The 22,807-nt window shown below is 37.5% G+C and overlaps 2 protein-coding genes across 14 annotated transcripts in view; one reads left to right on the forward strand and one right to left on the reverse strand.

The window, feature by feature from the left end:
* Positions 1 to 227: 227 nt before the first annotated feature.
* Positions 228 to 11,910, reverse strand: Aln (divergent protein kinase domain 1C). Of its 2 annotated transcripts, XM_071702429.1 has the most exons (11): positions 11,761 to 11,910; positions 8,530 to 8,690; positions 7,692 to 8,379; positions 3,552 to 7,415; positions 2,772 to 3,151; positions 2,373 to 2,676; positions 1,955 to 2,188; positions 1,588 to 1,844; positions 1,274 to 1,485; positions 808 to 1,193; positions 228 to 738 (listed from the first exon to the last, which is right to left on the reverse strand). In XM_071702429.1, exons 1-4 carry the CDS (start codon positions 11,908 to 11,910, stop codon positions 7,185 to 7,187), a joined length of 1,230 nt encoding a protein of 409 aa, XP_071558530.1. In that variant the 3' UTR covers positions 228 to 738; positions 808 to 1,193; positions 1,274 to 1,485; positions 1,588 to 1,844; positions 1,955 to 2,188; positions 2,373 to 2,676; positions 2,772 to 3,151; positions 3,552 to 7,184. The 2 variants fall into 2 exon arrangements, with proteins under 2 accessions (XP_071558530.1, XP_071558529.1); XM_071702428.1 differs by having other exon boundaries at positions 2,373 to 3,151.
* The window catches only part of Gbs-76a (Glycogen binding subunit 76A), a 28,408-nt gene continuing 17,416 nt past the window's right edge, over positions 11,816 to 22,807 (forward strand). For 2 of the 12 annotated variants that reach the window (XM_071702406.1, XM_071702409.1), the window contains exon 1: positions 17,842 to 21,285. Coding sequence is in view for 3 of the 12 variants with exons in the window: in XM_071702401.1 (XP_071558502.1) it covers positions 11,882 to 11,950 (69 nt within the window). In the remaining 9 variants the exon portion in view is untranslated. The other 10 variants (XM_071702407.1, XR_011717746.1, XM_071702405.1 and 7 more) reach the window with 10 other exon arrangements.

Here is a 22,807-nt window from a genome sequence, read left to right on the forward strand (position 1 = left end):
TCAAATTCTCGAAAGCTATAGCTTCTTTACTATGCTCTGCTCTCTTTATGTCGATCGATTCGGATAAAAATCTCCGAAGTCTTTCTTTCTCTCGCGATATTCCTGATACATAATCCTAGAGTAAAACTGTACAAAAGCTCTACGAAAGTGGCGATATTTTTCAAGGATCTGGTTCGAGTCTCGGCTCTTGGGGAAGGTGCGCATGTAGAAAGAGTACGTCAAGACAGTTTATCCTGCTAAATGGTTATCAATTCTCTATAAGTTCTGTATTGTTTACACATAAATTATAGAATATCTAAACGTTTCTTTTTTTTCGATGTCCTGCGAAATTGTACAATAGAGTTACAAATAAAAATAAAGCCACACTTTACGTATATTCAGTCTTTGCTAATGTTACATAATAACGTGCGAAAGAACTAACAGACTATTTAAGAGGCTATTTAAGAATTTTAATCAAGATACTGGAAGCATAAAACTGTTCAGCTAGCTTTACACAAGATATTGGTCTTCTTCTTTATGAAATCGTCAAATTATGATTATGATACATTTCTACATTATCACCAGCATCGAATCTAATCTTATTTATCGTGATACTCTTGAGAAACTGTTAATCCATTGTCTTAATAAACTCGATCGCGGCGCAGAACTGCGTCCACCAATATTGTTCCTCTCCCTCCAATCGATTCCCGTAAAAGCTGTCTACATATTGAACAGTCGATACAACGACGGCGGATTAGTCTGAAATTAAGCACACGTTAACAATCACTCTTCTTGCTAAAATCACATATTCTCTTTTCAATCGCATACCTTGATTATGACATAGACCAGCACGGGAGTCAGATCGTCGGCAGCAGGTATGCCTCTTTCCGACGCCATGGAGAGGAGATTCATGATGGTAGTCGCGCAACGAAATACACACTGCAACTTATCCCTAGGAGTCTTATACGCCGATATCACAGCCAATTCAGCCTGCGCCCATGACCAGGAACATTCGTAATGATAAACATTTGGAATGCGTAGGTCCTTGTGATTTGGAGTTACGACTTTCGCCAACTTTTTTATGTGATCCTGAAGAAGCTGGTCCCTATATACATCTCCATCTTCATTTAGATAGAGCGCATTGTGGTATACCCGTGCCATGACGGTTCTTTCCACCACAACTCTCGCCAAATCTAACTGGTTGGCGCTCGCCGCTGAAAGTAAGAAGTAAGTTCAGACGTCTCTGAGCACTCCGCTAAGATCAATTGCGAGATAAATAATTATATTCATGTACATTGCCAGATCGGATCGTTGTCCATTTCCGCGTGGACCTTTCCTAGAAAATTATCCACGAGATCCTGTTTCTCGTCAGCTAGCGTAAGCTTTTTAAACTCTTCGCAGAAACGCAGGAGGAAAGCCTCCTTTTTTTCCAAAAATACCCTCACACAAACGGATACAAGATGATTATTGATAGCATCCTGATCGCACTTAACTCGCACGCATAATCTGGAAAATATTATTATTAAACGATTAACATCTTACATTTAAACATATTTTACATTTACTTATACATTACATACAAAGATGATATTTATATATAAACAGTACCTATCTAAGTGAGCTAATGTCGACAGCAATCCTTGACGACATCTGATTAAATATGCGATATAAGGAGATCGTTTTTGATAATCCTCTCGAAGTGATTTGAAGAGCTTTCTACATCCATTGTCATTAAATAGACGCACGCAACGTAAAGTTTCATGAAGATGAGCTATTAATGCCCTATCCTGCAGGTTTATAGCTTCTGCCAATTGTAGTTGTAAAAACGCAACCAGTTCGTTTTCTTTCTGCGACCAACAATGTCTCTGTAATAAAATTTTATATGCCAATATTTGAACATTAAGTAATTAAGTAATCCATAAAAAAATCACACTTTGTTTTGTACGCCATGATTAAAAAATAATACAATAAATACCTCTGAAGTATTCCATGGAATGTGTTGAAGGTCAGCAGTGCTAAGTACTAAGTACTATACGTAATTTTCTTTTAGCATCCGCAAAAGCATAAGAGAGTTCTACATTATTCGGATCGATTGAAAGTCTTTCGTCTTCCACCTCTTTTGTACGGGACTGATTGCTTTCGACCGAGGCTGTATCGCTAGCTGCGCTTGGCTTTCTTCTGTATTTCGCTAATATATCATCGGTAGTATCTGAAATTAATCAAAAGAACAATTTATTACTGTCTAAAACTTGCAGGAAAACTTTTCCTTTTTTTTAGCATTACTTTCCGATTTATCTTCGATTCGATTCTACAGAACTATTAAAACAGAAACCGTTTATATTGTAACAAAATAATATACGATAATTGTTAATAGTTATTTATTAATATCTTACCGCCCGCGACATTACCGGATGATGTTACATCTTCCAACATAATCTTGCGTAATCTGTGCCTGCACACATCGACGCCGTCGCCACCAGCTTCTCGATCGAAACATCTGTCGTCCGTCACGCGGATTGCTTTACCTCTACGATTTCTCAATGACAATTTTAATTTACCAGGAGCATTCTCTGGACTTAGCTTGGCTTCAGTTTTGCCGTTTGCTATGACAGAACCCGTCTGCTGATGTTCCCCATCAAGCCTCACATTCTCTTCCTCCGCCTGAGTCTCCATTCGCGCGAAGAACACGTTGATCATCTGCGTGAGAGTCGCATGGGCTGTTGTTTGATTCATCAGGTTGCGCGATGCCAAGTAAACGTTGTAAACAGTACGAATTGTTAACAATACCGTACCCTCGTGTATCTCCACATGCTGGCTTGTCATTACAGTCAGCAAAGCTTTAATAATCTGCAGCTGCACACCCTCATCGGTCTGTAGACCGGTGAAGCAACCGCAAATTGTCTCGACAATGCGCACAATCAGCAGCTTGTTAGGCTCCGTTGAATCAGGCACATTGCCAGTGAGATGGCCATATGCGATTAACTTCTGCAGGCAGTCCAGTGCTGTGTCATCACAATCCGCGGTGACTTGCTCTGACATGCTAACTCAAATGGCAAGAAGTACTTCTCAGCGGTAATGACATTTGAGTCGCTCTTGGGCTATGGCAGGGCGTTTGAGATAACCTCTTCACCCTGCACAACTGGTACATCTTTGATCTCGTTACGGAGGTCCTCTGCAAGATGGAAATATATGAGTGACAAACTTAATTAGCAACTATCGCTTATAGCTACAGGCTTATTATAGCCTGTATATTTATTTATTTCAGTATAAAATAATTTTTAAAACGTTTATATTAATTCTGACTGCAGACGGACCTTCGGGAACACTAGCGCCTTCTTCTTTTAACATGAATAACTAAAAATCTATATTTCGGCTATATATAATTACCGAGTTTATAAATATTTAATTAAAATTATCTGGGTGACTCACAAACCTTTTTAATCACACTTCATAACTCTTCATACAAAATACAAACGATTCCATATAAAAACTTTTATTAATTTATCTATTTCGGCTAAATGCATGGTGTAAAAATAAATAATTAATTACAATTAAACGAATGACTCACAAACCTTTTCAATTGCACTTCAAAAGTCTTCATACGAAATACAAACGATTTCATATAGAGATTCTTTAAAAAGACGTTCATTTCCGGCTAAATACATACGAATGATTTTCTGCCGATGTTAAGGCCCGTATTCATAGCCAGTTTTACAGATGTTAGCCTTAAATTGATAGAAATAAACCTTAAGTCGTAGGCAAATAAACCAATCTTCGATTACTTTAATGTGAGATAATTTTTCGTTTTTTTTTCGTTTTTAAGACTAATAATAAACCAACAAACGCTAAAATTAGACCAACAATCATCAGCAAACAATTACGCATCGATTAGGCTTTTTTTAAATTAAAAATAAAATTTTTCCGGCTAACTTAAGGCTAATTTTTCTTTTTTAATTTAAAAAACAATTAAGAACCAACAAACGTTGTAATTAGGCCAACAATCACCAACAAACGACCAACAAACGATTAAAAAAAAAAAAAATTAATAAAGTCGAAGTTGACCGGCTAAGTTACGGGAGGTCTCTTACGTCGCTTATATTGCAAAATATGTAAAAGTGTATAATTTCGACATTTAATATTCGTTGTTCAAAGTGCAAAAAGTATAGGTGTAGGAGCAGCAAGTGTAGCGTCTACGCGATATTGCTCCTGCGGCGTCTGACAAAAGTGCAATGGCGAGTGGCGAGTGAAGTTGGCCGCGCGATTTACGAAATTCTCTCCGCCATGTTCGATCGACTCACAGAATTCACTCGTCGCGTCGTCGCGTCTACCTGCGGGAGCAGGATGTCACGGGTGTCGACTGTCGAGCGAATCGTAGCGATCGTAGCTTCTCCGCTGTAATTTTTTCATTGTAATTATAAGCCGCGTCGCGAGATTAATGCCGGGAGTGCCGTGCATAGTGTTGAAAATATCGCGCGATCATAAGTGACGATATCGTTGATTTTCGCAAGTGAACATTGTGAACGTCGCCGCGTCGCCGCGTCGTGAGTCGCCCGCGCCGCGTCGTGAGTAAGTGCGCCGACGGAGATGCGACAACGGATTAACGCCGCGGAGAAGGATCTGGAGGATCGAGGAGAGGAGGAGGCGGCCTGGGAGGCATCGGGCGACGGCGCCAGCGGAGCAACCGTGGGGTGAGTAGTTAAATCGTTATTCGTCTATTACTTTGCTGTCCTGTCAGTCCTGTGGCGGAATGTCCGCCACTTTCTCAAGCGCGCAACTTTTGATACGTCCATTACATGATATTCATTAATTAGATATATTATTTTGGACACCTACTTTAATGTAAAAATATTTTTATGTTACAGATCAACGCAGGGTTACAACTTACAACTCCGCTGTTGCGCATCGGCCGGTGAGTTAGTTTTGTGTCTCAGTAATATAGTGATACTTTTATGGGCCGGGCCGCGGCCCCATATGTCATAACATTGAATATCAGCAAAGTATAAGCATATTATAATATGCTCGAAGAAAGCTCGAAGAAAGCTAGTCAGATAGCGATTCAATAAACTTACGAATGTGCTTAATTAGAAGATAAGGAATGACCTCTTCCTAGAGGACCTAGAGTTTTCTTGCATATAGACAGACAAAATAACAAATAATATGTTATAACATATTATTTATTACATATGTTTTAATATATCACATATATTTTAGCATGATCTCATCAAACATATGTTATAAATATAAGTTATATGTTATTTTATATTAAATTTCTTTTTCCCTTTTTATATTAAATTTCCTTTTAAACTTATGCAAGAAGACAAGAGTGCTATTGTCAATTCAAAACAAATGTCAGAAACTATGAAATTTATGTAATAATAGGTGCTTTCCCCATTTACATAAAAACTCATTGTTAGCATATTACCGTCAAAGTCGGAAAAGATTTTGGATATGTGACTACGTAATTTACGAGTGAGCTATGTAAATTACGTAGCCACATATCCAAAATCTTTTCCGACTTTGACGGTAATATGCTAAGAGATGCAAGAAATTTTTTTCAAAAGTTGATAGATTTAAAATGTCGTTACTTTACCAAATGTCGATAATTAAACAAAATCATTTAATAATTATAATACATTAATTACTGACATTAAAAATTTTCTCAACTTTCCATATTATTTGACAAAAGTTGTAAAATTTAAGCTCTCAGAAATAGATAAAATATCAGAATGTCATGAATTAAGAACGGGCATTAATTAAAATTATATGATTTTAAAAAATTTCAAGTTTAATGTTTTGGACTTCGATAACATGCACTTAGCTTCTTATGAATTGGTAAACTATCTCAGGACAATATAATTAGGTAAGTGGTATAAATTAAGAACTTGAAACATCACTCGAAATATTGCTGTAATTTAGAAAATTTTATTTGTTGCAAAATCTTTTGTCATCTATATTAAAATGAGCAAACTTATGACCATGACTTATCACCATGACACACATACACACGCGCGCGCGCGCGCCATCTTTTCCTCTCATTCTCTTAATTATGAGTTATTTCTCTTAATTATTTGTAAAAACTTAAATACAACGTGCAAGTCTCGATACCTAGAATTAGTCAAACTTTCTATGTTAAGGCATTTATGACACCGAAGTGCAATACATCAGATACGTGGTCAGCTATCTTAATTGAACGAGAAAATAAATATTTTTTAATAAAAAATATTTGAACTTTGTACGAAACGCAAAGAACAGTGGTGAAATTAAATTAGGAGAAGAACAAAGAAATATTAGTTGCTTTCCATTTACATCAAAACTCAGATAATTCTCACTTGTGGTGTCATTCTGTCTTTATTATTCATTAATTCCCAAAAAGGATAGAACGACGTCACAAGTGAGAACTATCTGAGTTTTTATGTAAATGGAAAGCACCTATTATTACATAAATTTCATAGTTTCTGACATTTGTTTTGAATTGACAATAGCACTCTTGTCTTCTTGCATAAATTTAAAAAGAAATTTAATATAAAAAGGAAAAAAGAAATTAAATATAAAATAACATATAACTTATATTTATAACATATGTTTGATGAGATCGTGCTAAAATATATGTGATATATTAAAACATATGTAATAAATAATATGTTATAACATATTATTTGTTATTTTGTCTGTCTATATGCAAGAAAACTCTAGGTCCTCTAGGAAGAGGTAATTCCTTATCTTCTAATTAAGCACATTCGTAAGTTTATTGAATCGCTATCTGACTAGCTTTCTTCGAGCTTTTAATATTCAACTATCACAAATTCGCCCATAAAATCGCCGATCTAATACATTTGACATTTGTTACGTTGCGTTCATGCAACTAATGTAAATACTTGTATAATTTTTTTTTACTATAAATATTTAATTATAAATAACTATATCTCTTAATTTTTATTAATATTACTATTATACTGTAATATAAAATAAAAGTACATTTATTAAGACCGTCCGTATAATTGCAATATGTAAGATGAAAGTACGCGATTGTACGTATTGATTTCTAACTTTAACTAAATGACGTCGCATACGGTTTTTATCTAAAGAGAAATATTTCTGTATTTCCAATATCGTAAACTTACGGCGTTTTTATTATTATCGAAAGGGCAATACTTGATTTCGTGATTTCGAATAAATTATTTCCTTTACCAATGTTAATTTTTTTTTTATACAAATGCCGAATATTCTTGTTCCATCTCGTTCAGCATGTTGTAAAGTCGTTTCTGTAAGCTGTCTGGCGCTGCCGCACGTGGTAAATGCGTCGTATCGCCGTCTGGATTAGCGCATTGTCTCAATAACACTGCCAATGTGCTAGTAGTATGCTCTGACATAAGCAACCCAGGAATAATTATCGTCCCTGAGAGCGTCCAGCCGAGAAAAATCTTTTCGCAAATAATCTAGAAGCACACATAACTTTTACGACAAAAATTTATAATAAAATTGAGATGATGTTAAAATTCTCGTAATAATAACTGAGATCTTACCCTTGTTTAGAGAGTTTTCTATTAATTAATATTATTACACGAAGATGTAACAAGGAGTAATATGCAATAAAAGCAATAATAATAATGTACTATTTTACTGAAAATACTGTAAATATATTTGATATAATATATTTTTTGTATAAGTACAAAAAATATAGAAAACTAATGAAATTTAACAAATATAATTACCTGTAAATTATTATTGAGAACCGGAGACTCGCAGCGTTTGTTCTTCGAGCATACCGACCGGCAGTCGAAGTAATCACAGTCCTCGTGTTTTTCGCAACTCTTACCGTCGTTGGTGATGCGATCGACGATAGACCTGGGGAAGACCGCGTCCAGATCCAAGAATTTCAATTTTTGCCCGCCTAATGGTAAACCGAAATGATTGATTTTCACGTCGCAGAGATAAAGCGGCTCGGGAAAGTCCGTCTTTAGCTCCTCGAGTAGATTAAGAATCATCACGGCGAGCTTGAGCCTTTTAGCCCATTCGGGTTTCGAGTCGGACAGGGCTAGCACCGTCGTGGGTGTCTCGATCGGCCGGACGTATTCGACCGCGTAAAACGTTCCGCACGTGCCGATCGGCTGCGGAAACACGTCTCTGTCTTCGTACAAAATCGTCATTAGATATTCATTTTCTTGTAGCAGCGGCCAGAGATTCTCCATTTCCAGCTGACGTCTCGCGGCGTCGGTCTCGACTCGGTGGGTGCGCAATCGGGCGAGTCTTTCCAGCTGATGTCGCGAGAGTGTCACGTTCAATTTATTGATAACCAAGTCCTTGATCATGGTGATAAAGTCCTCCTCAGACGGGAAGTGCCGCGAACCGGTCGCATCCATCCAGTAGAGCGATTCGAATTGCTCCGAGGGTGTTTTCGTCCTAATTCGAGATGAGACAATAAAAATTTCTTAATATTTAAAATATGAAAATATAACGCGAAAAAGAGGAGAAAGAAACAAAAACGCGCCATCCCACTTCTGAGCCATCCCACATAGAACAGAACAGTGTAAAAAGAGAACGAGAGAATACCTCGAAGCCTTGAATACGAGCCGCGTCGCTTCCCAATGCGCGGAGAAAACGGCCTCCTTGCCCACGTGGAGCGTCTCACATGCTAGCGAGTGTATCCCTTTTTCGGTGCACAGTGGTTCGCAGAGAATTCCCATCGCGGTACCATCTCGGTGCTGGCTGCACTGAAATGGTAATTATATGATCAGATGCTGTGCGAATCGGATAAGTGAAAAGATTTCAAGCTCATCGAAATCGAAAAAGAGATATATTCTGGAAAAACAAAAAATGAGTCACGCATACAATGACGTGGGGTTGTGTATAATAGTCTATGCATAAAATAAAACTTCTTACATCAATGCTAACAATAAGCATTAGTATATTGATGATTATTAATAAATAATCATTTCTTTAAAACTAGAATATTATAACCATGATTTATTCCAAATCTTTTTATGTTTATTATTATGTTTCTGTTTATTAAATGCTACTTCAAATTAAATTAAATTTTTTGAAAAAACTCAAAAGGGAGAAACATTGAAGTCCAGTTGATAATTAGTAAACATTACTTTAAACCTCTATCTCTCTCTCTCTCTCTCTCTCTCTCTCTAAATAATTTTGTCTTTATCTGATAAATTTTTTGGTGCTATTTCGCTCCGAATAAATATTAATCTAATGACAAAACTGGACAAACGCGTTTTAGCACTCATTTCAGTGGACAGTTTCTTTCCGCCAGGCGCTGTCTGATTGTGAATCGCGAGAATTTCGGAGCGATGAAAGATCACGGCTCTCTTGCGCGCGTGGTTCATATTCGTGCGAACCACATATTGCACGCGTGCATGTGCTACAACGTCGTAACGTTGCACGAGCTCGTTGTTTGTGTGATATTTTTAGTCGGCCTAATCGGCAACGATGAGGGAACGGTCTCGGGAGGGGACGGCGCGACTTCTCGGCTCCCGTATAGACATGTCATGCGTGCCTGCACATTCTGCGCATCCGAGGTCCGAGGTGGTGCTTATTGAAAATGCTCTCGAGAGGAAGTGACTTATCTCTCATTACGTTTTGCCAGTAAACCAACGCTTTAAGATATATATGTTGCTGTGGAATTTTTGTTTTGTTTGTGTTATTGTTAAAAAAAGTACATCTACTTCTCTGTTCTCTCCAATAGAAATAGCTTTCATTATAATAGAGATATTTTAAATTATTAGGTTGAAATTTTATTTATATATTGCGATTTTTATTTTTATAATATCTTTTAGTTCAATTTTAGTTTGAGATGACCATTTATGTGGAAACATACGTATATACGACTTTTCGACCTATATTTCATTAGATATCTTCTGTTTAATGAATACTATTTGTTCTTTGACCCTCTTTTTTAACGCTCAGTAGGTGAAATAATAACCTGCACATCTTTCCTCTTTTCCTCTCTCTCTCTCTCTCTCTCTCTCTCTCTCTCTCTCTCTCTCTCTCTCTCTCTTCGCATCATTTATTTCACAAATACAATGAAAATATATTCTAGATAACTGTAGAAATTTTTAGAATAGTTTGATAACATTTGAATCTTTTTGGAAAATTTTTAACGAGCGTGTATACAATAAAGCTTGGAAAAATGTCAGATGTTATCGCTCACACGATAGGCTTGCGTGTGTCGGTCAAGTGTTATATAAGCGATTTTTTCTCTTAATTCTACGCTGCAACAGCACTGTTAGAATGTAATGATTAGTGACATGTAGGATTTAAGTCATATAAGACTTCATCGACATTAGGCCTGATTAGATCGCTGTAGTTTAAAATGTTACTGCTTGCTAAAAGACATTCTGGAGACTTTATTTCACAAAATAGAAATAAATCTAGAGTTGTTTGCAACAATTTTAATATAATTTTTACACAAAATTTTCAATATATTTTGTAGAAATCAAGTTATTTAATATTGTGGCAAAAATTTATAAATCAGTGCAATAATTCTATCTTTCTTTATGACTCAATGAACTTTAATATATGTGACCTATGTAATTTTTAAATTTATCAGTAAATATTTATTTAAATTCATCAATAGTTTCAATAAATTCATCCTTTTAATTCTGCATGAAGAATCAATCTCATTCAATTTTTATACATGTATAATTAAAATCTCAAGCAAATTATTTTAATAACTTTTATCTTGTACTTGACATTATTTGGTATATATATAATATGGAATTAAAAGAAACACTTTGTTAAGCATACCGAAACATTTTAGAGATATCTTACTCAAGCGTGGATCGATCTTGGCAAAATTAGGAATATTTTATGGGGATCGATATCTGGAGTACTATATTCGGGTTACTAGAAGGCAGTCTTGCCGCTGCAGCAATCTGAGACAATACAAATAAACTCTCGTTAAGAAAATCCTAAATACTTAACGATCCAGTCAAAGCTACGTAATCCAACCACAAGATAAGCAATATCTCTTAGCTATACACGGTTTTAATTTGTTTTAATTTGTTTTAATTTGTTTTAATTTGTTCTCGCACGCAGATTAAGAAGGAAGCAGAAAAACCGGCTCTGCTCTTAGCCAATTTTCAAGCTGAACTTGTCAGTTTCAGGCCAAATACACTTAACTTCTCTTCCGTACGATAAGTTTATCAGTGAATCATAAATATTTTACAATCTTTATCATAGCAATTTATTTTATCAATGACCTCTGCGAATGTAAGTTATGCTTTGACTGATCTGTGTACTGAATTTGTACTTTCGTTTGCCAACCGGCCATACTTGAATTCTCTCGCGGACAAGTTTATCGGGGAGGATCCGATTGTTGCGTCTTTCGTTCAACGCGATACGCCATGGTCCATACAGAGAATCCGCAAAATGTAAATACGTCATGCGTTTAAATTCACACATACAAATTCGCCGGGTGCGGATCGGGGCGATGCGGCATGCCTCTTTCGTTCCGGAGGCTGCGGCAAAGTACGCGTGCGTCCGTTCCGCTCGCTCTCTCTCTCTCTCTCTCTCTCTCTCTCTCTCTCTCTCTCTCTCTCTCTCTCTCTCTCTCTCTCTCTCTCTCTCTCTCTCTCTCTCACCCCCTTTCGCCGGCGCTGAATCACTCGCAGTACTCGCACATCTTCACTACCTCGACGTATTCACCCCGACGTGCCAACCCTTCCCTCGGCGCAATCGGTATCGCGCTCGAAGATGCGATATCGCGCACGCCGTGACCGCGCCGTTCCGAATGTTCCGATCGGAGTAACACCAACACCCAGTGAAACTCACCACGGTGGACACGTGACGCCAAGCCTCGAGGTTCGTGCACATTATGCCCCAATGTAGAAGCAGGTAGACGACGAGGAACAGACCGGACGTCAGGAGGACCGTCGCGAGTTTGTAATGGTACATGAAACCGGGCAGCCGCCGGATGTTCATGATCGCGCTGCCGTTCGTCAGATTCCTGACAGGGATCAAGGTGAGCGAACTTCCGTTCTGTTTTTAAATTTTTCTTTCGTTTCTTTTTCTTTGGTTTTCTTATTTTTTTCCTCTCCTTTAATCTCATCTACGACCCGGCCTCGCGGTCCTCGTCGTCTTCCGCGGCAAAACCGTGTTTCGCGTCAACATTTCGTCTCGTAACGTCGGCCTCGTTGCCGCTGCCGCTGCCGTTGATGTTGCCGTTGCCGTTGCTGTTGCCGCTACGACCCCCGGGTCGCGTCGATGACGAACGTTTGCGGCAATGCGGCATAATCCGCAGCAGCGTACGAGAGCGAGTCGAAGGCAGTCGAAGGCGAGCGTCGCGACGTTGCGCCTTGCGCCTCTCGTGGCGAGTCTCGGCTCGGGCTCGGGTCTCTGCCAGGACCGTATGCCGATCGACAATCACCCCGTAAAATGATATTTGGCGAGATAAATTTGAGGATACACATCAGTATTACGTTCCTCGCGCAGCTTATTGGGGTACGTTTGTATAGATATGCGTCTCGAGATGGTCCGAGATTTCGTTGAATCTCTTCCTCATGATCGTAGATTAATTTAAATCGCTTTGCGGTTTAACAACGTGATTAATTTTGTTGACATGTCATTATCATTAATCATCTGTATGTGATGTCTCGCGAAGGCGCCGTCATCTGACGATATACATATCCGGACTCGCACGAATTGATTTTAAATGCTTAATTAACGTGGTGCAATTAATGCACATGTCTTCTTCAAGACTCTGTGCATGAATAGTACAGTATTATGTAAATATTGCTATGTGTACGCGGCAATTTTTATATATAATTAAGGAAAAATTACAAAAATAATTACTCCAAGTGATTTTAAAAGTTTGAACAAATTTTAAATGTAAATATTCAAAGTGTTCGTTAATATCTTTCAACAGGGAAGCTATTGATATTATAAGATTTATGAGGATAATCTTATTAAAAAAATTATTTTTATAAAGAAGTAACTTTTATCTACTACTTTATACCTATAAGGAAATATTTTCTATTAATTACAAACCGATGATCTGTTAAAGATTAATATATTAAGTATAATATATTAAGTACTGAGCAATGCTGCGTAATTACATCTCCAAACTATGGCATCGTCTTTCTAATAATTTTCCACTTCCTCTTTTGAGAGCATGAGTATTTGATGGATGTACATAGTTTCGAAAAATTATAATCCCGAAATTATTTGGAGTGAAACAATATAAAAGTTATATAATCTCAAAATCCACTTATTTCACTCTAAGTACAATAAGAAAGCGCGACTAATTAGAAGAGCGGGCCTCTCTTCTCTCTCTAGCTCTATCTTTCAGCGGTGCATCTTTATCTTCTTGCGCTTCTTAATGAGAAAACGACGATGTCGCGTTATCGGCGTCGCGTTGCGTCATATCCGAAGTACCATCAGTTTCCGAATCGCGCGCGCTACCAAATGTGCGAAGAAGTAAGCGGGAGAGAGAGAGAGATGGAGACGCACCTGCGTACCGCGACGCGCAGCTGCGACCTTCGACGCCCTTGTACCGCCGGCAGTCGTTCCGGCGTGAGAGAACATCGTCGTCATTTTTACACGAGACGTCGCACGTTCACGTAGAAATCTACGGCCGAGCTCCGTATCATTGTTGTCGACGTTATCGTCGTCGTCGTCGTCGCTGTCGTCCGTCCGGTGCGGAACTTCTTCTGAAAATCCGGTCTCGTCTTTGCAAAGTTGAAGACCGGAAGCGCGGAAGTGTTCCGCCGAGCGGACGTGCGAGCGAACGCGAGTGCATTTCGCTTCGTGCAGCTTTGTTCTTTAAAAAAATAAAAGGATTAAAAGGGGGAGGACGTCTTCCGGGGAGTCGGTGAGTGCAGCGCGCAATGTGATTGCTTTTTAAAAAAGGATGACCTTTAAATATTATACGAGAAAAATTCTGGTGAGAATGTATAGAGGGTGCCATATAACTATACTTCACTTTCTGATGCAATCCGAAGTGAAAAGGATTTAACGCTCCTAATAAAGATATTCAATCTTGATTAATCGAAATTATTCAACTGACAAATATCGACTTAAATCTTACAAATGCTTTTGTTTTTAAATTTTCTCAAATTTTTAAATAAAGTAAGTCTTTAAAACTACATTTTTACAAATTTTCAAATTTTAATTAAATTTTCTCAGATTTTTAAATTTTTTAAAAATAATTTTGATAATTCTACTCAGAGAGTAAATGAATAATAGCGTTGATACTTCATCTCTCCTCATGTCCTATTTGTTTGAAGTCATTAACCCCTCGGTTGGGGGTGAATACAGTGTATAAGGTTTATGTAGATCGACACAACGATATGATTCGCTCTGTAGGGAGTTTGCTTCTTAAGCGCTCATTCTGACGATTTGCTTGATTATATCGGCTTTATTCATCTGGCTTGGTTGGGTTGCGATGCCAATGCTCCGATTTTAATATCGATAATATCGTGAGATAACATTGACTGAAAATTATTTAAAAGATTCGAATCGTTTTTAGATATCAGAGTAAAAATAAAAATGGATATTCAAAATAAGATGTATAAAGATTAATTAAATTTTCACACAGAAAGGATTAAAGGTCGGACTTTTTCTTTCGCCAATGATTATTGTACAACATACAATATTAACAGAGGCCGTACGAAAAGAAAATCGCGTCAGACCGAAAGGGAGAAGCGAGAGTGATCTTTGTAATTAATGAAAGAATGAACGAGGGCCCGACACAGAAAGTTCACCGATTAGACGAGTTATCGCAAACTGGCGGCCCGACAAACCGTTCACCAATCGCATATCCCGTTCCCAATAAGATGAGTTTCTTTTCTCTCTCTCTTTCTCTCTCTCACTCTCTCTCACTCTTTTTGTTTCTCTCGTTGTCAGCACAAGAAAACAGTGCTACTATGAGACCTTCAACATATGCGTATATCTTGTAGAATGTAGATGATTGCAATTGCTCCTACACTAACTTAGCATGGGACGAAAATAAACGCGATACTGCTTTACGGGCAGGTTGAAGCGATTTGTGGTTGATGATCCATTTCGCGCGAACGGAAATATGGACTCGTGGTGTGCAGAGTCCATTTGTAATGAAATAGTGAATGATTTAGATATCGCAGAAAATTTATTCGCAAAATAGACTTTGATTTCTTCATGTAAACGTTAATTGAGTTTCTTGAATTAAAAGGTTTAAATTCTTTGATAAATAATTTATCTTTGTAATGAAAATATTTGAATGTAACTAATTACCTTAATAAATTTTAATGTTACCTTTTGGGCAGACGCGATTCACGCGAGAGCGTTTAAGATTGTCACAAGAATGCTTCTCCGAGATTAATCTCGTTGACAAAGAGAACAAGTTTAGTCTTTGATCTTTATGTCTAACAAGTCGTTGAAGTAGGTTCGCCTTTGACCTTTCATCTTCCTTCTCTTTCTCCTCTTTTCTTCTTGCTCACCTGCATGCATTCACATTTCATGTTGTATTATTTGATATTTCTAGTTGCTCGAGGAGGCGCGAATCGCAGTCACGATCAAACATCACGTCCCGCCGATCGCGCGCAATCGACCGATTAATCGCGCGCAGACGCCCGCCAGACTGTAGATCGCGACTGACAATGAGATCTCCCAGCTGATAAAGGTCGTGGTCTGCCATTTCTATCGTATTGACCGTGATCTTGAGTGAAGGACTGTAGAATAAATATCGCATTCCTTATTCTTTCCAAGATTTATGGTAAAATTGATGGAATCTCTCGCCTGTGCAAATTTGAATAAAAAATCGTCTAATCTTTTTTATCTCAAAAATTGAATCCAAAGCGTTAGTTTTGCTGCATTTTTTTTGAAATTTTTGCAGAAATAATGTGTAATAAAAATAAGAATAAGAATAAGTTATGTTTCTAATTTGATATTAAGAGAAAGATTGGATAATGAATCTTGCTTCTATGTGCTTGGATTGAACGACTGTTAGTCCAGGGAAATTAGACGAAAAAATGACAAATCTGCGGAAAAATTCGCACCTAGCTAAATTTTTGCATGAATCTTTATTTCGTCGTTATAAACAATATGTGAAAAATCTCCATCGATGTGACCCTTGCTAAAAATTTTACAGAGGATCAAAAGTAAGAAAAAAACAGTTTTTTGCGAATATTTCTTTATTCATTAGTCCTACGGCAAAACAGTTATTACAAAATTTGTAGTTCATAAAATTCTCTACAAAAAACATTCTCCATAAGTTTTTTAAATTGTTTTTGTGTCCTACGGCTTGTACAAAGTTTCAACTTTCATACGTTTTAGAGGCCTGGCAAAAATAATGTATTTATAAGATGTTTGCGTGAGTAGATGTTTTATTTGAGCTTTAAAACATTCATTAAATTGTTTATGAGATGTAAATTTAAACATGGAATTGTTTATGAGATGTTCACGGTTACATTTTTTTATGATGTGTTTAAGTGGCATTTAATGACATAGTCTCAAACGTTACCATTTTATAGTTTTCTAAGTATTTATAAAATGTTTGTTAGCAAAGGGTTAACCAAGTGTTTGCAACGTGGTTCTAAACAGTGTAAACATCAATAAAACTCTTTATAAATAGTGTAACCATTGATAAAACTCTTCATAAACAAATATAAACACAATCTCTCATTAACAATTTTCGCCAGGGAGATAATGTACTGTTTTCCATACCACCTCGGAGGTACAGTATTACTTTCAACGTATGAAAGTTGAAACTTTGTAAGCCGTAGGACACGAAAACGATTAATCCTACGAAAAAAAAATTACGAAACGTTTTTTGTAGAGAATTTTTTAAGCTACTGTAATAACTATTTTTGCCGTAGGACTAATGAATAAAGAGATATTCGCAAAAAACTGTTTTTTTTTAAGTACTTTTGATCCTCTGTAAAATTTTTAGCAGGGGTCACATTGATGGGGATTTTTCACATATTGTTTATAACGACGAAATAAAGGTCCATTCAAAAATTTAGCTAGGTGCGAATTTTTCCGCAGACAAATCCTAATTTCACTGGACTATGTCTTACAAGTGAAGGTCACCTTGATGAACACGATCTTCGATCCAATGTGCCGGATAGATTTTCCTTAAATGTGTCGCGCCTGCGTTATCGGTCCTCTCGCCTAGAAGCCGCTTTTCTCTCGCAACAATAAGTACTTGAAAAAGGTCACTGTCAAGGGATCGTTTCTTTCTCCGCAAATCTACTCAGCACTTTATGAAGTTCGTCTCGCGAAGATTTTTCGTTCTATTTCAAGAAATGCTAGATTTATTAATGTGTTTAATTCACCAATCAAAAATAATTGTTATAGCACCGAAACAAATGGCATTTACAAACGCTCGTAAAATATTTCTCACGACACTCATCGATCATTAAAAGGTTAATTACATACGTACTTCATTAATGCAGAGAAGGTTGAAAAATACAATTTCTATTACGTGATCGCCCACGATTAGCTTTACTGTCTAGAAAAGAAACTTTATGATTTATGGTCAGCTTAAATTGAGTATAGATTCAACAGGCATTTCTATATAGTATATACTTACACTTTATTATTCGTAGTTTAATTTCGTACATGTTAATGCATGAAATATTATTGCAGAACATGCAACTTTGATAAGAATAAATATTTTCTTACATAAATTGTTAGATTATGTGTGATTGTTGTATATACTTATATCACTGCTTGGATTAAAGTTAAAAGACAGAAAATATTTTTCGAAAAAGAGAAATTTATTCGTAAAGTCATTTTGAATCAATAGATTTATTGTTACTATTTAAAAAATTATCATTTTTACGCATTAATTAAAATTAGTATAAAATATCTTTCAATTTTCGTTATTGATCTTCAGAGTTTCTTCAAGCTGTATTATCGGCATTACTTTTCGATGGTAGCAGTAGGTGCTGGGACATCTTGTATATGGAGAATTTTTACTTTTTTTTATACAAGAAGTCAAATACTTTTACGTAAGTCAAATATTTATCTCTACTTATAGCATCAAACTCGTACAGCACTCGTTGTATGACAAGATGAGTCACTTAACAAATTTAAATAAATTTTAAATGGCGCGTACCGTTGTACGTAAAAAAGTTTTATATAAAAGTAACATGCTTTCCAACGTCTTTCGCTCTTGGTCTTTCATTAGGGTAAAGAGCAATCCTCTTTTTATCTTTCGATTATGTTTTATCTAAATATTTCTTCTTAATATATAATTGGGATGGGTTCTTTAATAGGAAATTTAAATGTACCATAAAAACGTTTCTCACTATCACGTATTAATCTTATAAACCGCGGCAAGGAAGAGGAACAAACTACAACGTGTCGTGCCGATTGCGTCGATCGTGCGTGACGATTCACGGTAGGTCGGCGCGTTCTTGCGGACGGCAAACGCCCGACAGAACCGGGCAGGGAGTGGTTACACAGTCGCTGAGAAGAAAAAAAAAATAAAACGAGACGGACGGAGGGGAGAGAAGGGGGGAGAGGACGAAGGTGGAGGGTCGATTCTGTCTCGCGGTGCATCGTCGAGTGCAATGGCCAATCGGCCAACCGCATTTTCATCCTTCCGGCGCGGCGGCACGCCGGTAATAACGACGTCGATTTGCTCGATATTAACACGGTCTCGAATCTATGATTACATCATTACATATAGCGCTCGATATACGAATTATGGCGGATAAGAGGGAAGAAAGGAGGTATAGGGGCGAGAAAGGACGAAAATGTTCGCTTTTATGAGGATGTACTATCGCCGAGCGGGAATTAATGAAAAACGAATGCTCGTGCTTGTTGGAGAACGCCCGCGAGTGCCGCACAACTGGCGCGTTTTCTTCGCAAAAAGACGAGAAATACGATTTTGTCATTTACAATACTTTTATTTTATTAAATTTCTTTGAATACTTATAAAAAATTCAGCCTCTAAGCGAGAAGTTGAAGCTCAACGTAGGTCGGATACAGTTACATCCGGAAGTGTTCGCACGTAGGCGTTTTGGCCTGTCGCGATGGAAATCGATGAAATCATGAGATTAGATCGATAGAGGGAGGTCGATGTCGCGGCAGGAAGTAAAGCCGCCGCATAATTTAATAATATTACGTCGTCCTCTCTTCTTCTTCTCTCCCTCTCTCTCGATTGCTGATTTACTATCTCTCTTGTCACGAGTAATACCGAAAGATGTATGCGCAGGCGTTTTCTTGATAAAAGGCAACCTTTTATCACGCCGGATGCGTAACATACACCGTGTTATCTTATTTTGTTTTCCGCGTGCACAACGCGTATACAAAAATAGTCATTATTGGCAGTACGATACGCGCCGCGCCGCCTCGCGAGGCGACTGAAAATCGGAGCCGTATCGCTCCGATTTACGACCTGGGTTCCTGGGTATCTCCTGGGTGTGTGCGTGATTTCAGGCATGGACGCACGCAACGAAAGCAGACGCGCCATTCTCGATCGCTCGTGTCAGCATGTCAGCAACTCGAACGCGCCGATTCTCTTTTTAGAAACGTCATATAAATTTTTATTTCGGATCGACTCTTTCGAAATCGCATCTCCGAAGATGCATCTCCGAAGGTACGATAATAATGTAAATATTGTAAATTTACATGGTGTGCTCAATCCTTGGATAACTTTCTAACGAATTTTTCAAAAATTCAACCAGCCAAAAGATGCTTTCGATCATTTTAAATTAAATATTATCGAAAGATGACTTTAATGTCTCTCCAAAAATTATCTAAAAGAAAAAATAAAGATTTGATCGAAGATATTGTAAAAAAAATATTGTTAAAAATATCGTAAGAATTCAAAACTTATTTTAGACATCTAAATGTTAAAAAGATTGGCGAGTGGGTAAGATAAAAAACATTGATATAGCGTGGTTTTCCCTAGTAAAGAAATAATCAAATCCTATCTGATATGTACGCTTGATAATTTCTTCATATTTTGACATTTCATGTCTGTGGTTTTAATACGCACATAAATTGTTCGTTGAGGTCGAAAATTTTCTATTTCTCGATCTAAGCTTTAGATTGTATTTTCAAACGATAAGATACGAAGTCCAGTTGTGCCACTTCTCCGATACGTTCCGTACATTATTCCCGACCAGTCCGACAGATTGATCAAAGTTTCTCTGCTTCCACCCCTCTGCGTGATTCTTGAGTCTCTTGTCTGCTCCAATACTCTTTCTTCTTCTTCTTCTTCTTCTTTTTTTTATTGGAGTATTCGTACATACATGTACAACATCGCACATCGTGTTCGGCAAGATCCGTCGATGTCTGACGAAGTGCAAGCAGTTATCAGTCGCCTTACAAGCGGTTGCTATGCGATATGGTAGGGGTTCTCGGAGTCACCTAGCTCGACCAGTCAGAAGTCAGTGTGTGTAAGAGCCGGCCGGTCGTGCCGGCTCCTTTTCCTGTCCCTGTTTTCGCGCATACGTTCTTCTCGCGGCGCCGTCGCGACTTTATCGCTCCGAAAAGAGAATCCTCGTCTCGACCTACGTCTCGACGCGCGACGGAACGACCGCACGGATCGATCGCGAGAACGATCCGTAACGAGCTAGAAGAAAAAAAGGAAATCTTCGAACGGAATCTTCGTAACTATATTCGCGTTCCGTTCTCCAAATTGAATATCGACGCCCGAATCCCGTTAAGTTCGAAAGAGCCCACACTGAAAAGACTCGTGGCACTTTTGCGACGAGACCGTTTTCGAGAGACCAACAGCAAGGTCACTTTCGAGTTCACGGTAGCGACATGTGTTTAATTTAAATTCCGTGTTGCTATCGGTGTCAATGCCGGTATCGGTTACCGGCATAGAATATTCAAAAGAAAACAAACACACGAAGACGAAGCAGGCAGATTTTAAGAGAGAATTCTCTGAAAATGACGAGCGAATAAATGTGCGAAAATAATATAGCTTATTAAATTGTATTGTGTTGTGTATTGGCTTTGTTCGTGTGAGGTCGCTATCATATCATATGGCAGAACGTCATGAGCGTTAACACTTCTGTCGCAAATTCGTCGCGTGCGAAGACGCGGAAATGGATATGATTTTTAAGAATAAATCCTATCGCTCGATCGCACTGATAAGTAGATAATGTTCTTCGATGTTTGGTGAATTGGAAATACCCCGAGTGGCCTGTACGGAACTCCATGATCATCAACGGTATTACGATTGGTACATAATACATTACTGGCTTGTAAGTTCTATTACGGTACACGCAAGTTTTTGGATGAGAAATAGTCGATTAGTACACGATATTCGACTCGGTTTTGCGGAGAAAAGTGATCATGACACAGAGAGGAATCCAGGATGGGTCAAAGATATCTGCGGAACAAACTAAATCGATGGTAAATAAAAATATCGTTTATCCTTTTAATATTATGTTTAAAATACGTTTCTAATGATAATAAAATCTTAACCATCTTAACCATCTAGACATATAAAAATTTTGTTGTGAACTGACTGAAAAATGATTCTTGTAAGAAATCGCAGAATATTGGTTGTTCTTCTTTGCTTATCGATTGCGTATTTCGAGTCTTCGAAGTTTCGTGTGAAACTTGTATAAAAATCTTGCAACATTTTATGGGAAGGCATAATGAGTGTTCATTATGCAATTTGTTGCACTTGCGTGCGATGCATCTTGTGAGTGCACTATTTTCATAGAATTCACGTCTCGCGTTAGGGTGTTGGGGAGGCTTTCCGAGGGTTGATGACGGTCTATAAGATTATTCCTCTCGAGGCGATACATGACATGAATGAATTAACATTCCGCGGTAATGCGAAGGTCGGCCCGATAGCGGAGAGCCTTCTTGAGCGCCTTGACACCGAAAACAGAAATCGTCGTAAACTGCATTCGGTTGCGCTGGATCTACATCATTGTATAATCTGTATCTTCGCCGAGGAGGTGGCCGTTATGATACGCATATGTGAATTCTCGTTGTTTCGGCGACCTCCACGAGTCGAGTAGTCGAGTCTTCTATTTGTTTTGATAAGAGAACTGTCTGGTATACATAACGGTCGCGAGGCGCATTTTCATGCGACTACAATGCCTTTTGTATTTTCCATGGTTTTGTATGTGTAATATTATTACGAAAAAAATTAAAATTTAATAAATTTATTACTATGAAAATTTTATTGCATAAGAAATAATGTTAATTTTTTAGAAAATAACTTGATCTTTGATCAAAACATTACTGTAAAAATATCACGTATCGCTGTGTCGAGTTCTTTATATATTACGGTCACGTTATGACTGTGATCTTTTATTATGAAGTATCTTATTTACAACGGATAATTACATACATTCGGATTGCACTTCTCTTAACGCTGACAAATCACTTTCATTACCAATAATTTTCGCATCAATATTAACGCTTGGTTAATTATATGCGCGATTGTAGATAATCGCAAAGGCGTTTTAGAAGAATTATGCAAAAACATTTCTTGAAAATAATGCTGACATTTGCAGTAATATAATTTTCCATGTATCATCTATAGTTATTGCAACGACGATGAATGAATGAATTCTTCCTCTCTTCGAGTGCAGACGCTTTGTTGAAGATAAACTATGAATTTATTACCGAGCAGATGCAACAAACGTCGATAACCGTGATAATTTCCCTTTCCTTGACTCAGAACAATGTTTCGTTAATGATATAACGAACATATATCAAGAAGTTTCTCTTAGCAGCTTCTTATCGTGCAACTTTAATCGTTTTAGTTTCCGTCCCTCTGCATCTTCTTTTCTTGTGTATATCGAGTTCAATTACTTTTTCTCGATATACAAATATTGCAATATTTGTATATCGTGATCATGATTACGAATTATTCACTCTTTATTTCATAGATTGCAATACTGGTTTTATTACA

The sequence above is a fragment of the Temnothorax nylanderi genome, unplaced genomic scaffold (assembly GCF_030848795.1).
Source record: "Temnothorax nylanderi isolate EJ_2023f unplaced genomic scaffold, tnyl_v1.0 TNYL_tig0030_pilon, whole genome shotgun sequence".
Taxonomy (NCBI): Eukaryota; Metazoa; Arthropoda; class Insecta; order Hymenoptera; family Formicidae; genus Temnothorax; species Temnothorax nylanderi.